This window comes from Trichosurus vulpecula, chromosome 2 (genome assembly GCF_011100635.1).
Source record: "Trichosurus vulpecula isolate mTriVul1 chromosome 2, mTriVul1.pri, whole genome shotgun sequence".
Classification (NCBI taxonomy): domain Eukaryota; kingdom Metazoa; phylum Chordata; class Mammalia; order Diprotodontia; family Phalangeridae; genus Trichosurus; species Trichosurus vulpecula.
Genome location: NC_050574.1, coordinates 303,869,946 through 303,885,573, shown reverse-complemented (window position 1 = coordinate 303,885,573; position 15,628 = coordinate 303,869,946). Strand labels below are relative to the sequence as shown.

The 15,628-nt window shown below is 39.0% G+C and overlaps 1 protein-coding gene across 3 annotated transcripts in view; it reads left to right on the top strand.

The window, feature by feature from the left end:
- CLASP1 (cytoplasmic linker associated protein 1) overlaps positions 1-13,272 on the top strand; it is a 357,318-nt gene extending 344,046 nt beyond the window's left edge. For all 3 annotated transcript variants that reach the window (XM_036744771.1, XM_036744772.1, XM_036744770.1), the window contains 3 exons: positions 5,056-5,262; positions 6,648-6,764; positions 9,950-13,272. In XM_036744771.1, coding sequence (XP_036600666.1) covers positions 5,056-5,262; positions 6,648-6,764; positions 9,950-10,036 — 411 coding nt within the window. In that variant the 3' untranslated portion in view covers positions 10,037-13,272. The remainder of the gene's footprint in view (positions 1-5,055; positions 5,263-6,647; positions 6,765-9,949) is intronic.
- Positions 13,273-15,628: the final 2,356 nt, after the last annotated feature.

Here is a 15,628-nt window from a genome sequence, read left to right as displayed (position 1 = left end):
TTTTTTAAAATTACTCTTCCCTCATACCACCCCCACCCCCAAGTAGGCAAAGAATCTTTATTGTTGGGTAGTATCCGTAACACATGGTCATCGCAAAACCCAGACAGCCTCATCTTCAATTGTGATTCACACATGTGCACTCTCAGTAAATATTGACTGACCAATCTTATTAATTGCTAAAGCAAACCCTTAAGGGGGTTACTCTTAAGTTCCTGAAGGTAGCCAGCTATCTTGCATTGGTATTTCTACGTAGTATCTTTATGTTGAATTTTCAACAGATTAGCACGATTATAGTGTATGTTCATGTACGCATCTGTAATGTTTTTATTATTTAGGTAGCTATGTAAAGATAGCAGTAAAAATTATTTAATGAGGTACCTTCTCATCTGCAAGTGCCCCAGGCAGTATGCAGTGGTAAAGTTTAAAGGGTACAGTAATCAGAAAGTGTGTTGCAGGACAGTGGTGTCAAACTGAAATAGAAATGGGAGCCACTTAACCTTACATAAGGATCCTTGTGGGCCACATGTTGACTTAGAATATCACATATTAATATTATCTATATTCTGTTATTTTGTTTCTTTTGTCAAATACTTCCCAATTACATTTTAATCTGCTTCCGTCAGACTGTTGTGGGTTGTGTTTGACACCTATGTTTTAGAACATTACTAATCAAAAAGAATTTAAAACTTCTTTAAATTTGGAACATTATATGAAGTCTTTAGAGGACAAAAGAGAGTCAATAAATTGAGACAATAAATTTTTATTGACTTTCCATAATGTTCACAGCACATGCATGTGTGAAGAGCAGGAAGAAAGCCATTTAACTAGACCATCATGTACATAAAGGGAAGGGATAATTAATAGGCCTAGAAATGTAGATTATACCAAGTTTGAGATAGTTTTAGATTGCAGAGTAGTTTGTATTTGATCCTCTAGGGAACAGGGAACCATGTGAACTTATTGAGCTGCGGAGTGACGCAGTCCAACTCACTTTAGGACTGTCGCTTTGGCAGATGCATGGAGAATGGATTGGAAAGGAAAGTGAGACGGCAGGCAGAGAGAACAATTAAACTATAGCAATACTCAAGATGAGAGGGGATGAGAGCCTGAACTAAGTTGGTGACCATGTCAGTAAAAAGTGTGGAATGGATGCAAAAGATGTTATGGAGGCAGAATCAACAAAACTTAGCAATTGAATGAATACATGGGGTCAAGGAGAATGAGGATGACTCCAGTGGTGACTAGAATTGTCATGCCTGTGACAGAAATAAGTGATTAGGAAAATGAGTGGACTCCCATTGGAGTATAATAGCCTTGAAAGTTGTTTTGTTTTATTTTATGTATGTAAGCATGTAAGCACCATGAGTACACCTACCCAAAGCTTTTACGGAATTTAGTAGTTTAAAAAACATGTTAGATAAAACCAACTTTCTTTTTTAGGCAGAAATACCCTTAATTTTTTTCAAAGTGAATATATTGCCTTACCTATTGGTTGATTTTTTTTTTAAAACACCCTTTCATTTTTATGACTAAAGCTGAGGTGATATCCCAAAGTCTGTTATGGAATCAGAATGTTGAAACTAGAAATTACCTTGGAGCTCATTTAATCCAAATTATTAGTTTTATAGGTGAAGAATCTGAGACCAGGAAAAATAAAGAGACTTACCCAAGGTTACACAGCTAGTTATTGGCCAAGCCAGTCCCTTTCTCCCACATGCCCACCTTTCATATGTGGATAAATTGAGGGCAAGAAAGTTTGTGACTCATCCAAAATCATCACAGTAGGAAGTGTTAGAACCTAGGTTTGAACCCAGATCCTCTGACTCAAGTCCAGCATTCCTTTACTATGTCACATTGCTTCCTTTAGAAGTGGAACAGTACCTCTCTCCATTTTACAGGGAAGAGAAACAAAGCCTAGGGAGGTTAAATTATTTTTCCAAAGTTTCACACCAAAATATGTGCCTTGTAGTAGAACCTAAGTCTTCTGATTCCTCAGTCAGTACTTACCAAGTTACAGCAGGAAATAATTCTAATTTTTTCTTGTCTAAAAATTGTTTTTTATTTAAAGGAAACATTTCTAGCTTCTTGTCTAAAAATTCTTTTTAATTCACTGCATGTCAGTACTAGGTTTTTCTCTCTTCCCACCCCATCCCATTTACAGTTTTCAAATAATGGTATCTCTATACCATCATCAGTTAACCAAAAGTTTAATTGACTACTCATCTCAGATCAAATCATCTTCAAAATCCCAGGCTCCTGTTCGTTTAGGTTCTGTTTAGATTTCATATGCTTATTTGGCAGAAATAAAATTTATATTGTCATCTTATACCATTTGTCATAGTATGCCAAAAGTTGATCCAAGACCTGAATATTAAAAGTCATAGCATTTAAAAAAAAATTAGAAGAGAATCAGATCAAGTACCTTTCAGAGTTATGGCTAGGAGGAGAATTCCTAATCAAATGGGAGATCACTAAAAAAATAATTTGAGTTACACAAAATTAAAAAGCTTTTGGGTGAATAGAATTAGCATAAGAATGAATATAGTCAATGTGGAAAAAATATTTCCTCAGATATCTCTGTTATAGAAAACTAACATACACTTGACAGCCATTCCTCCATTGATAAAAGAGTCAAAAGGATATGAACTGACAGTTCCCAAAAGAAGAATTGAAAACTATTGGCCATCATATAAAAGATTGTTTCAGATCACCAGTAATAAAAGAATTGTGCATCAGAACAACTCTGAGGTTTCATCTCATACCAAGCAAATTGACAAAGATAAGAATAATCAGTATTGGAGGGGTTGTAGAAAGAGGCACGTTAATATACTCTAAAAAGGACACCTCTCCACTCACACCCCTGACCTGGATTATTGCCACAGCTCCCTAAGTACTCTCCCTTTCTCCAGGATGTCACCATTCCAGCTTGTCCTACACGCTGCCACCCGAAGTAATTTTACTGAAGTATACATATGAATATGCACCTCCTCAATTGAACCAGCAGCATCAGCTTCTTGTTTGACTCTAGGATAAAATAGAAACTGTTCAGATTTTGAAGCCCTAAACAACCTGATCCAACCTTTATTTCTACCTCGTTGGACAAGACTCCCCCTCCTAAAGTCAAAGTGGCCTTTTCTCTATATCCTTACTTAGGAAACACTGTCCTCCCATCTTTGTGCCTTTTCAGGGCTATCCCACACCTGGAATGTACTTCTTACCTTGTCCTTATAGAGTCCCCCTCTCTTCCTTGAAGATGCAGTTCAAGCACTATTTTCTGCATTAAGCCTTCCCTGACACTCACCCTACCCCAATTCCTAGTGCCCTCCCTCCTAAACTATCTTTACTTAACTACTTTGTATGTGTGTGTCTTTATTTTTATTTGTGCTTACACTGGCCCCACCCCAGTTGGAATGTAAGTTCATTGCAAGTAGTGGTTGTTTCATTTTTTTCTACTTGTATTATCAGCACCTGGTACAGTGGCATATAGTAAGTGCTTAACAGACACTCAGTTGATTGATAGATTGATCCATAGTGAAGTACGTGTAAATAGAACCAGAAAAATAATGACCATAACAATATATGGACAAGACAGCAACCAAACAGTAGAACTTAAGTGCTGTGAAATGAGAATGACCGAGCTTGGCCAGAGATATGAGAATGTTCTTTGTTTGCTCCGTTCTTTACAGAGGTGGAGCACTGTGGATACCACTATAATGGTGGATATGGCTTTATTGAACTACTTTTAAAGCTTTATGTTATGAGGGGGGAAGTGAGGGTTATACTGAGAAATGTAGTCGATATAGAAACAGAAGATATCAATAAAAATCCAAAAATCAAGCCAAAAAACTGCTTGCCTCACCTTAGTAAAGCCGCAAGGCCCTCAGGGAAGTCAAACCATCACTTCATCTATCACCCTGGGAATAGTATTGGCCCCTAGATCACCAGCCCTGATTCCATCCAAGCCCCAATAGCCATCATTGAGGAGAGTAATCCCTTGCCACTACCAAACTACCACTGATGGGGCAAGCCCCACAGCCCTAGGAAAGCCAGTGCCCTGCAGACCCACTTGCTTCTAGCCTGGATCCTGCTGTACCCTGTCTATCCCCCTTATGGACATGCAAACTGACAGCTGTTCTGGAGGAGCCTCCTCAACAGCCATAGCTCCTGATGCTGTCAAATGGTTCAAAATCAGAGACACATGGATTTGTTAGTGAGCAGTGACATCAGAGAAGGTGCATTACTGTCTCCTTTGATGCTGTTCCCTAAGGACCATGGACTTTTCCATTTTACTTAGGACTGAAACCTTGCACATGTGCTATCTCCCCTATTAGAGTGTGAAAAGTGAGTGCACGGCTTCTTGAGAGCAAGGACCATGTCTGCTTTTTTGTCTGTATCCCCAGAGCTTAAGGTACACAGTAAGCACTTAATAAATGCATTTTCATTCATTCATTTTGAACATGCTTCCCCCACACAGACTGTAGGGGGCAGCTAGGTAGTGCAGTGGATAGAGTGCCAGGCCTGGTGTCAGAAAGACTCATCTTCCTGAGTTCAAATCTGGCCTCAGACACTTACTGGCTATGTGACCTTGGACAAGTCACGTAACTCTGTTTGCTTCAGTTTCCTCCTCTGTAAAATGAGCTGGAGAGGGAAATGGCAAACCACTTTGGTATCTTTGCCAAGAAAATCCCAAATGGGGTCACAAAGAGTCAGACACAGCTCATACTAATGCTAAAAATGTGTTCACACACACACACACACACACACACACACACACACACACACACACACACCCACACCCCCCCCCCAACACACTTAGTTAAAAGCCATCATTAAACAGTGCCTCAAGAGCAAGAGGAAGTAATTTAAAATTTCACTGGTTAAAATAGTACAATGCGTTTTCTGTATTCATTAACAACTAGATAAATTGATGACATCTTTCATTAGTTTGGTTCACTGGCATTTGGCTTACAGGAACAAACATTTGTGTTTGGCACTTCTTTTCTTGTAAAATGTTAACCATTCCAGTTTGGGGCCTTGGGGTTGTTGTCTTTTCAGGTTGTGAGAGCTGCAGAGGAGGCTGCTTCAACATTGGCCAGTTCTATACACCCTGAGCAGTGTATCAAAGTGCTTTGCCCAATCATCCAGACTGCAGACTACCCCATCAATCTAGCTGCCATTAAGATGCAGACCAAAGTTATCGAGAGGATTTCCAAGGAATCTTTGCACCAGCTCCTCCCTGACATCATCCCAGGCTTGCTACAGGTAGGGCTCAGGCCAATCAACACCTCTGGGGTAGTACTTCACTCTATTTGATGGCTGCTCATGTGGCTGGTGTTTGAACTCAGATGGTGATTCATAGGCCAAACTATTCAGCCAAAAGTAACCCTAGAACTTTTTCATCTTGCTTGCAAGTACCTCTTTGGTCACAGGGAAGGGGAATTAGGTGGTGGTTGGCAGTGTGCTGCCTGTGCTGTTGGCATTTCAAAATCAGTGTACAGTCAGTAGTACCCAAGGTGTCATTGAGATTCATGATCTTTCCCTGTATTTGCTTGAATCTGACCCTCTCATGAGTGTGATCGTGCTTTCAAAGAATTTACTGTAGAGTGAGGAAAATAAAATATTTATACAGATAACTAATGATAATGGGCGGTATCTCATAAATGTCACAAGAGTGGTCTTAACAAAGTGCTGGAGCTCAGAGGAACAAGATAATGTTGCCAGCAGGAGTGATCAGCAAAAGTTTGATGGACTTGCTTGTAGAACTTTTAAAATTGGAAGAGACCAAATTCAGCACCTCAGTTTATAAATGAGGAACTGAAGTCTAAAGGCTGACCTGGCCCTTGATATATGAATGGAATTTCAACCAGTGGGATGTGGAGAAGGGCGGGGAAAGGGCTGCAAACTAAAGAACCTTCCCAGAGTGATAGTAGCCAGGCCCAGAAAAGATAGGGCATATTTAGGGAAAATTAAGTAAAATACTTCAGGTTGGTTAGGGCATAAGTTACCCCTTTGAGAGTAATGGTGAATGAAGTTCAAAAGGTAAGGTAGGACTAGATCATTGAAGGACTTTGAATTCATAGATCTCAGGCTTTGGTCCATGTGGAAGAGGAGCCACTGAAAGCTTCTGAAGATGACTCAGAGCAGGGAAACATACCGTAATGGGGGGGCGGGGGGAGGGACGGGACAGTTTGTTCTATACCTTTTTCAAAAAATTCATCTTTTAATAAGTGAAACTTGCTCTGTTTGGGGGAAAAGAAAAAAAACCATAATTCACTGGGATTTTTTAAAATTTTTCTTATCTTTTATCTCCTTTATCTCTGGTGCTCCTCTTCCACTTTATATTTAGTGTTATTTATTCTGCTTCTTTGGCCACCCAGGCATCATGTGGAGGTCAGTCCAACTGAGTCTCAACTGCCTTCAGATGAAAACTTCCTGGATGTAGGCCTACAGGGCTGGGGTGTGACTCTTCTTCCTCTTTTTCTCTCACTCTGGTACTTACTCAGTATTACTCAGAAGCCCTCTTAGGTTAGGTTCCCTGCTAGCTGCACATAGAAATAGGATGATCAATGTGCACACTGATGAAGATGCTGAAAGACTAGTCTAAAGTCATATTTAATTTTATTCTCCCTTTGTTTCTGGTTCCTTAGGGCTATGACAACACTGAAAGTAGTGTTCGTAAGGCCAGTGTGTTTTGCTTAGTGGCAATTTATTCTGTAATTGGAGAAGAACTGAAGCCTCACCTTGCACAGCTCACAGGGAGCAAGGTATGTATAATATTACATAGTCTTAATATTTTTAGATACATCTCTCCACGATTCCTCAGACTAGCTTGGACATTGCCCTGTTGGCAGGCTTTTTCACCTTGTAAGTTTTAGCTTAGCCATATTTTCCAAAAAAACAATTGCCTAAAGATAAACAGAACAAAATCGGCAATGTAAACATCTTTATATCTACCCCCCAAGGTTGTAATGGAAAATGTTTTAGTGATTCCATTTTTGTTTTATCTTTCAGTGCTGGTTTTTTATTTTGTTCTTGATTGCTGAATGTGCCAGCATCAGGAGCAATGTTCTATAGCCTCCTGGGCTGTGATCATGGTAACTCACATGTACTCTAATTGTATTTAGAGGTTTACAAAGCACTTTTCTCACAGCACTCCTGGGTAGTAGGTAGATGAGTATTACCCTTGTTTTACCAATGAGTAAACTCAGGCTCTACGGGGAGTAGTGGTACCCCTTGTACATGACTTGTAGTCACATAATTAACAAGTGCTAGAGGTGGGATTTGAACCCAGTGCTCTCCAGATTCCAAGTCTAGTGCTTTTTCCACTAGACCACACTGCCTCTCTGTAAAGTCTTTGTTTTACCGTTTTTGCATCAGAACCTAATATTGGGAACACATTGGCTTTTATTTCTTCTACGTTTTTCTTTCTAAATTTCTCAGGCTCCTATGTGTGGGGTTGCAGTTCCTAGGTCCAGAGAAAACTTGTCAAACTCTGCTTTTTTTTTATTCTTTGTACCACATTTACATAGCAAGAACTTTGTTTATAAAGATCACAATCAGCCCTGAGGGAGAGAGAGGGAAGTAGTATTATCCCCCTTTCACAGGTAAGGAAACTGAGGTACAGAGAGAAGGGACTTAGAACAGCAAGCTAAGAGACAGAAGAATTAGGAGCAGCTAGGCGGTGCGGGGGATAGAGCATCCTCTACTTTCTGCTGCTAGTAGTAGCATGGTCACTTCTGATGAAGCCTGGATTCTAGTTTGGTTTGTCAATATTTTTAATTAAAAAAATAAATTTTATTAATGATTTGTGTTTTCACGTGAGTCATTTCCCTACCCTCACACCCAGAATGGAGCCCATTCTTAGAAAGTAAGAAAAATTTTTCAGCAAAAGCAACTGCTAGAATTGCTTGGACTATCTGCCAGTCAGCATTTCAGGCAGTCACTGTCATTCAGAAAATGGAGAGGATGCTTAGTTTTCCATATCTTTATTTAAAGTTACATAGCTACAAAACAGATCCAAAGTCATTTCAGGGAGAAGGCACTAACAACAGGGTAGGAGGAAAAGGCTTCGTTTAGAAGATTGTGCCTGAAATGAGTGCGCAAAGAGACTAGGGATTTTAAAAAGTAGAAATGAGGAGGGAGAGTACATTCCAGGCATGGCCTGGAATGTATGTGTCTAAAAGGGAGTAATGTCTAAGAAGACTAGGTTATAAGGAGCGTTAAATGCCAAAGAGGAATCTATATTTGATCCTAGAAATAATAAGGAGCCACTGGAGTTTACTGAGTAGGGCAATGACACGGTCAGATTTGTGCTAGTTTAGGAAAGTAGCTTTGGCTGCTGTGTGAAGGATGAAGTAAAGTGGTGAGAGCCTCGAAGTCAGGTGACCAGTTAGGAGCCTTTGCAATAGTCCAAGCAAGAGGTGAGAAGGACCTAAATGAAGAGGTGACAGCTTTGAATATTAGAGATGTTGTAGTACAAGATTTGGCCACTCATTAGTTATTTGGAAGTTAGGACTCAGGGATAACACTGATACTGAAAACCTGGGTGACTAATAATTATGGGCTTCACAGGAATGAGAACATTCAAGAGGGGTGGGGTGGGAGTGGGAGATAATGAGTTCTGTTTTGGATACCTACAGATATCCAATTTGAATTGTCTAATCATAGTTGATGAGGCAGGTCTGGAGCTCAAGAGAGACAAGGGGTTAGATATGCCTCTCTTAGTCATCTGCATAATGATGATTAAACATGGGAGCTGATGAAGTCACCAAAAGAATGGAGAGAGAGGGAAAAAAGAAAGCGGGCCTTAGGCAGAATGTTGGGGTTACTCCCACAGCTAGTGGGCATGATGTGGGTGATGAACCTTTGAAGGGAATTGAGAAGAAGCGGCCAAATAGATAGGAAAACCAAGGGGGAAACGTGTCAGAAACACCTAGAAAGGAGGCTGTGTCCAGAAGTGTCCAGTGCAGAGATCAAGGATGAGGACTTTGGTGACTTTGCAGAGGGCAGTTTCAGATGAATGACAAGGTCAGAAGCCAGATTGCAAAGACTTGAGAGGAGAGGCAGCAAGGGTAGACAGCTTTTTCTAGGTAAAATAGACTGCTAACATTGTTACTTTCTTGCTCCTCTGAAATTTTGGCATGAAAATTTCTGTGTATTTATTCAAAGCCTAGCTGTCATTGTCTTTAAATATCCATACCCACGTAACCTAATCAACCAGTCACTAATTTTCAAAAGTACAGCCTGGTCAGTTGAGAAAAGGAAGAAAGGCTTTCCACTGAGCTTACGTGTAATGAGCTAAAAGTCTTGCACAGATGGTAAGAAAAGAAAAAGGATGTCCTGTACTGTCAACAGGCAATCCCAACTTCACCAAACTTACATGAAAACTAGGTCATACTTGAAATAGTTTCATTCTTTTTAAATTTTATTTATGATTCTGATTTTTTTGCCTTTTATATTAAAAAGCTTGATAGGATAGTTCCACGGAACACTGTTGAAGAAAGCCATGTCTAGTTGTAGCCACCCTAGGTGGAGAGGGAAAATGAATGAATGGAAAACTTGGGCTTGGGAAGCTTTTGCTTTGTTACCTAGCTTTAGTGTGTGTCACTGAACTGAGGATTACAAAATTCTCTGGCCTCTATCTCAGATATGTTTGTCTACCTCATCTATCCCTATTTACCTTTTTGAGCACAACAAAAGAGTTTTCTGGTTTATCAGGGTGTTTTAAAATATTTTTGCGCACAGATAATTGTTAAATTACTATGCTTACTTTGATAAAATATGTTGTTTTTCATCAACATTCAAATAGCTTGAATTTTATAGTTTTGTTTGAGGTTCACCTTCCTAATCATAAATTTTCTTTGAGCATGTTATGTTTATCGTAGTAAAATAACCTATTTTTAAAACTGACTTATTCTTATGATAATGCATTCTTATCTTTTCTTTTCAGATGAAGCTATTAAATTTGTATATAAAGAGGGCCCAGACCACCAATAGCAACAGCAGTTCATCTTCAGATGTTTCGACGCACAGTTAATGGAAATATCTGGACCTATTTGTGTAGACTTAGAAGCAATCAGTGGTGCCTCTCTGAGACCTTTCTTCTCCCCTTTTCTTCATTGGCACGCCCAATCAGTACAAGGAGGCCACACAGATATTTATTGCAATCAGTATTTTGGTCCTTTCAAGCTTTTGTGTAGAATCTTATTGGTATTGAATGTAAAGGAAGCAAGGCCTGTGTTGCAGTCTTCATACAAAAAAAAGAAAAGAAAAAAAAACAGCCATAACATGTTTGTGCAGCCTGCTGAAATCTTTAAAAGAGGGTTATGAAAGTGAGCCCCTCTAGCAGTTTCTTGGTTTAAACTAAAGTGGTTAACTTGTTTTAAGTTAAGTTGATACAGATTTGGGGTTTTAGGATCGTGTCAGTTTCTTCATAATATTTTGTTTCATTATGGGTGTGACCCTTGCTGTACTCTGCGCCTTTCACAAAGGAAACAATGAAAATGGTGTGTGTATTTAAGTTGTTGTTTGAAACCTACCGAAATGTGAATTATGTCTTAGAAAACATTTAAGATTAAAAACCGCCTTTTACCGTGTGACTACTAAATGCCCCCAAAGTTTTCGTTTTCAGTCTTTGAGCTGTATATAAAGTGCCCTAGCTTTTTCGTATAGATTCTGAAAACTGACGACTCTTTAGTGTTGACTTGAGGTCGAGTCTCACTTCCTTTAATTATGTGATATCTGTTCCAGGGCTTAAAACTTCTTGACAGCTGGATTAAAGTTCAGTTGAGTCCAAAAACAAAGCCAGAGTAAGTCATAGAATCACTTAGTGAAATTCCACTTGCCAGAATTGTAGGCGAGATCTTACTCTAGGATCTTTGTGGAAATGTGATTTAAATACCACCTGTGGGATAAATGTAGAAACCTTAAGTTTAGGGCTCTGTTCTAAGAATTGCAATTACTGTTCTGTCATGGCCCATTGATATTTGATATTTTATTCTTGGCTTTAATTCACCCTGAAGTTTCAAGGTAAAAATTTTCTCAGTTCCTTGAGTAATGACAGATAAGGAGTTTTAGAATTTGACTTCTCTTTTTAGGTAGCATCAGAGACTGTAGCAGTAAACCCAATAGATCATGACTCGAGAGTCCTTTCTCATTTTATAAACCAAAATTATTCTCTGCCAGTTTGTTGAAATAAAGCCTCAGTTCACTGACAAAGAAAATTTCACATCCATTACAGTAGGCAATAGTGAGAAGAGGGAATCCTAGAATTTGATTTCAAGTAAACGGTGAATAAATTAACCTTACGGGATGTAAAACTTCACAGTTCTCCCTGTTAGCCCTCTCCACAGCTTACCTGACAGGTTTAGAATTCAGAGCCATAGAATGGAAGATAGGAGAAAATACACAACTTTTTTCCTTATTCTAAAATTATTTTAGATATTTTATAAAAACATATAGTATGCACTGAGAATAAATGCACTGTAATGTCCATAAACTAACGTAGCAAGTGTTCTCACACTACAGGATGGACTTTCAAAGTGTAATTTAAATATGTAGGAAATACATAGCTGCTCCTGTCAGAATTCAGTGGTGGGATTTATTCCACCTGATACATCAACACTTGCCATTTGGTTGGAATGCTAATTTATTTTAGGAAAGAGCACAAAGGGAAAACCATAATTTTCTGAGAAAGATTTTCGCAATCATATTTAAACTTTAAAATGTTAATTCTTAGCCTTTTGCAATATCTGTCCATTCTAAAGCATGTTTAATGAAAATAAGTGATAATGGCTGTCTTAGATATCTGAATTAAATTTATCTTATGTCTAAAAAAAAATGTAATGGCAGACAAGTGTGGTTGAATGTAATTGGCATATTTGGGGCTGCAAAATATAGAACCAGGCCTTACTTTCTTGATCAAATAATATTTTGTTTGTTGACAGATATTCATTGATGTGATTTTTCTTTCACTACACAAGTCAGTCAAAGATTCTTTATTCTCTGCTGTAGAAATGTGTTGCACCATAGAAGAAACATTCTGGTTAGATTATTTATCAATTCATTTAAATATAATGTATATAGTAAGTTTCCCTCTCCCGCCCTTCCCTTATTCCCCTAAAGAGTCCCACATCCCCTGTGTGTCATTTAGTTGGGAAGTATCTTGAATGTTGCCCAATTTCCTTGTAGTACTCAAAGGGCTAGCCATGAACACCACTTGCATAACCTTCAATCTCTTAACTTACCAAAAGAGAAAGAGAATGTACAATCACTTGTCAGCAGACATCAAAGTCTCTTGGCTTACAGATCTGGAAACTCTGATATCCGCCAAGGAGAGCAAATCTGCATGCAGCCCATCACATCATCCTGAAGGTGAGAGCAGAGCCTGGCTACCCCAGCCAAATCTCAGCAACTGTAGCTGCCTTTCCTTGCCTCTCCTGTCCTTCGGGGGCTCTTGCTAATTTGAAAGAAAGAAAGAACAAGAAAGGAAAATAATTCAACAGAAACTTTGCCTCCCCAGCTTACCAACTCTGACTTTTCAGTGCCCTGAAAAAGCCCATCACCCTCTGGACCTCCGGGTCACTATCCATTGTGCTGTTGATATCACCACTGAGCTAGGGAATGGGCAAACCACTCGATCCATTCTCCCCGCCCCAGGTTTTAAGTACTGTAGTTCTCACGTAGTGCAGAAGTAATGAGGCATGTGGCTTTCTCAAAGTACACCGAGTGTGCTTGGCTGGATGACAAATGACAACAATACAAGACTGTCTTTTCTATTGCTTATTATTAGCTTCTCAATAACCTGTATAAGTAATGCAACTTGCATCTTTGTCATATAAAACTTCTTTTCCTTTCCCCAGTACCCTTTATTTATCAAGCATAATATTACATATTAAAGGACAGCAAAAAGAACGTTGTAGAATTACAGCTGGACTTTGCTAATAATGTTTGGAAATAAAAAGGAAAAGCTATGAAAAATGTCAGCCACCAGAATGGTTTTGTTCCCAGTGTGTTCACACGCATGGTTACCCACACAAACATACACACAGGCACAAAGACACACACACACAGATACACACACTTTTTTTTTTGCTTTTGTCATGTTACATCCATATCTGTATTTATATCTTAATATTTGTTTCACTTTTAAGTGTATCATGGCAAATGTACAGATGTTTTTGTTAACATTAACGTGATAGGATTTGCTAAAAAACAAAAGACAAAAAAACCCTTTTGAGTTTGCCCTAGAATAAATAAAGCTTACATTTAATATCTTGTGATTGTGTGTCTTTTTCCCCCAGTTCAAACTTTGCACCATGCAACCCTGCAATCAAAACGTGGCTTGTAGAGCTTGGTTAAGTTATAAGATGTATTTTCTTTTAAAAGGATAAAAGCAGATGAATTTCTTGAAACTCACCCTAAGGGAGAGAGTATCCTTTGTGTCATTTGAATCTCTCAGGTTAGACTGGATATAGCTCTAAATCCTACATTCTTCAGGCTAAGAATCTAAAGGCATGGCCAGCTAGAAAATGAATCAATCTGATCTGTTTCCAAAGAACCTCATCTCTCTGAATATTCATTTCCTTGACTGTTAAATAGGAGGGTTGAATTAATTGACTACTAAAGGCCTTTCCAGCTCCAAATCCTATGTCCTATTGTGTAAGACCCACAAACTATAACCATAAAATGAGCCAGTCTCTTTATCCAGCTTTATGAAAGTAAAGCAGTGAACAAGACAAATGGAGTATTAGAACAAGCATGGGGTTTTGGAGTCCCAGTTTCTGGCTCTGACTGCAACTAAATAATAATCTCTGATTTGAGGCTCATCAGTGCCACCCTAACTCTAAATGGAACTACATTTTTTCTTTTAATGTATTTAGTTTTAGTTTACAATATTCAGTTCCACAGGCTTTTGAGTTCCAAATTTTCTCCCTTCTCTCCTCTCTCCCCTCCTCAAAACAGCATGCAATCTGATATAGGCTGTCCATACACATTCACATTAAACATATTTTCACATTAGTCATGCTGCAAAGAAAAATTATAATCAATGGAATGAACCACAAGAAGAAACAAAATGAAACAAAAGAGAACAAATGGTGTGCTTCGGTCTGCTTTCAAACTCCATAATTCTTTCTCTGGATGTAGATAACATCCATGGAGCTACATGCTTAAATAATGCTATGGTTATATACCAAAATATGACCATCAGCATTGCTATTCCCTCCCTGATGCAAATGACCCTTTAGTAGATTGGTGAGTTGCCAAGGCCAAAAAATTGGTCACCTTGCAATCAAACGTGGTAAACTTCTTAGCTAGACTGGCCCTAGGTATGCTGTCTGTCCTGCCCATTGCCAAGTCCATACACTAAGCCTTTCTAAGTTGATAGGACCAGCCAGAGCATGAGTTCTACTGCCATAGTCTTCAGTATTAACCACAGTGTTACTTTGTGTCATAAGGCATTGGAGAAAAGTGAGGTTGCCCCGTCATTCCCGCCTTTTCAGCCCACCCCGTCTACCCACCCTTAGCACACACCAAATTCCTTACCAGCCCAGGATTAGCCTGTGGTAACATTTTAGGCATAAATGACATTTGATTTGCTGATTAAAATGGAAATAAGAAAATATTTACATAAGCTAGATCTCTATAGAACCGACAACTCTTGTCCAAACTCTGCCACCAAGTGTGCTGTCGGGAAAAAATCTAATCCTCTTTGAACTTCAGTCTCCTCTTTTGTAAAATTAGAGAACTGGACTAGATGATTCCTGATGTCCCAGATCTTACAATTTTGAGTCATATTTTGAGCTCCTTCAGGGCAAATTTAGCCATTAAAAAAACGATAGCTAACATTTACATAGTGTTTACTATGTGCTAGGCACCTTACAGTTATCTTATTCAATTCTCATAACAACCCTAGAAGGTAGGTGCTATAATTATCTCCATTTTACAGATGAGGAAACAGACAAACAGGTTAAGTGACTTGCCCAGGGTCACGCAGCCAATAAGTATCTAAAGTCTGACTGGACCCAGCATTCTAACCATGATGCCAACTGGCTGCCCCATTAACAAATGTCTTGTTATCATCAGTAGCCATTGCTTCCATGTTTTACAGTTTACAAAGCATTTCCATCACTTCTGTGAGATCAGGTAGTAAAAGTGATATCCCCATTTTACAAATGACACAGAACTGGAGAAGGTGTGCCTTGCTTCCAGTCACACAGCTAGCAAATGACAGAACCCGGTCCTTAAATGGGTGGTGGTGCAGTGGATAGAGCACTGGGCCTGGAGTAGGGAAAACATCTTGAGTTCAAATCAAGCCCCAGCCACTTACTAGCTGTATGATCCTGGGGAAATCGCTTAACCCTGCTTGCCTCAGTTTCTTCATCTGTAAAATGGGCTAGAGAAGGAAATGGCAAACCACTCTAGTATCTTTACAAAGAAAACCCCAAATGGAGTCATGAAGAGTCAGACATGACTGAAACAACTAAACAGTATCAATAATTGAGTCCAAATCTGCCTCCAAATCCAGTCATCTTTTCCATGTAGCAGACTTTTTTTTTTTTACTTTCTTTGGTCATTTTAGTTGTATCCAACTCTTTGTGACCCCTCTTGGGGTTTTCTTGGCAAAGAC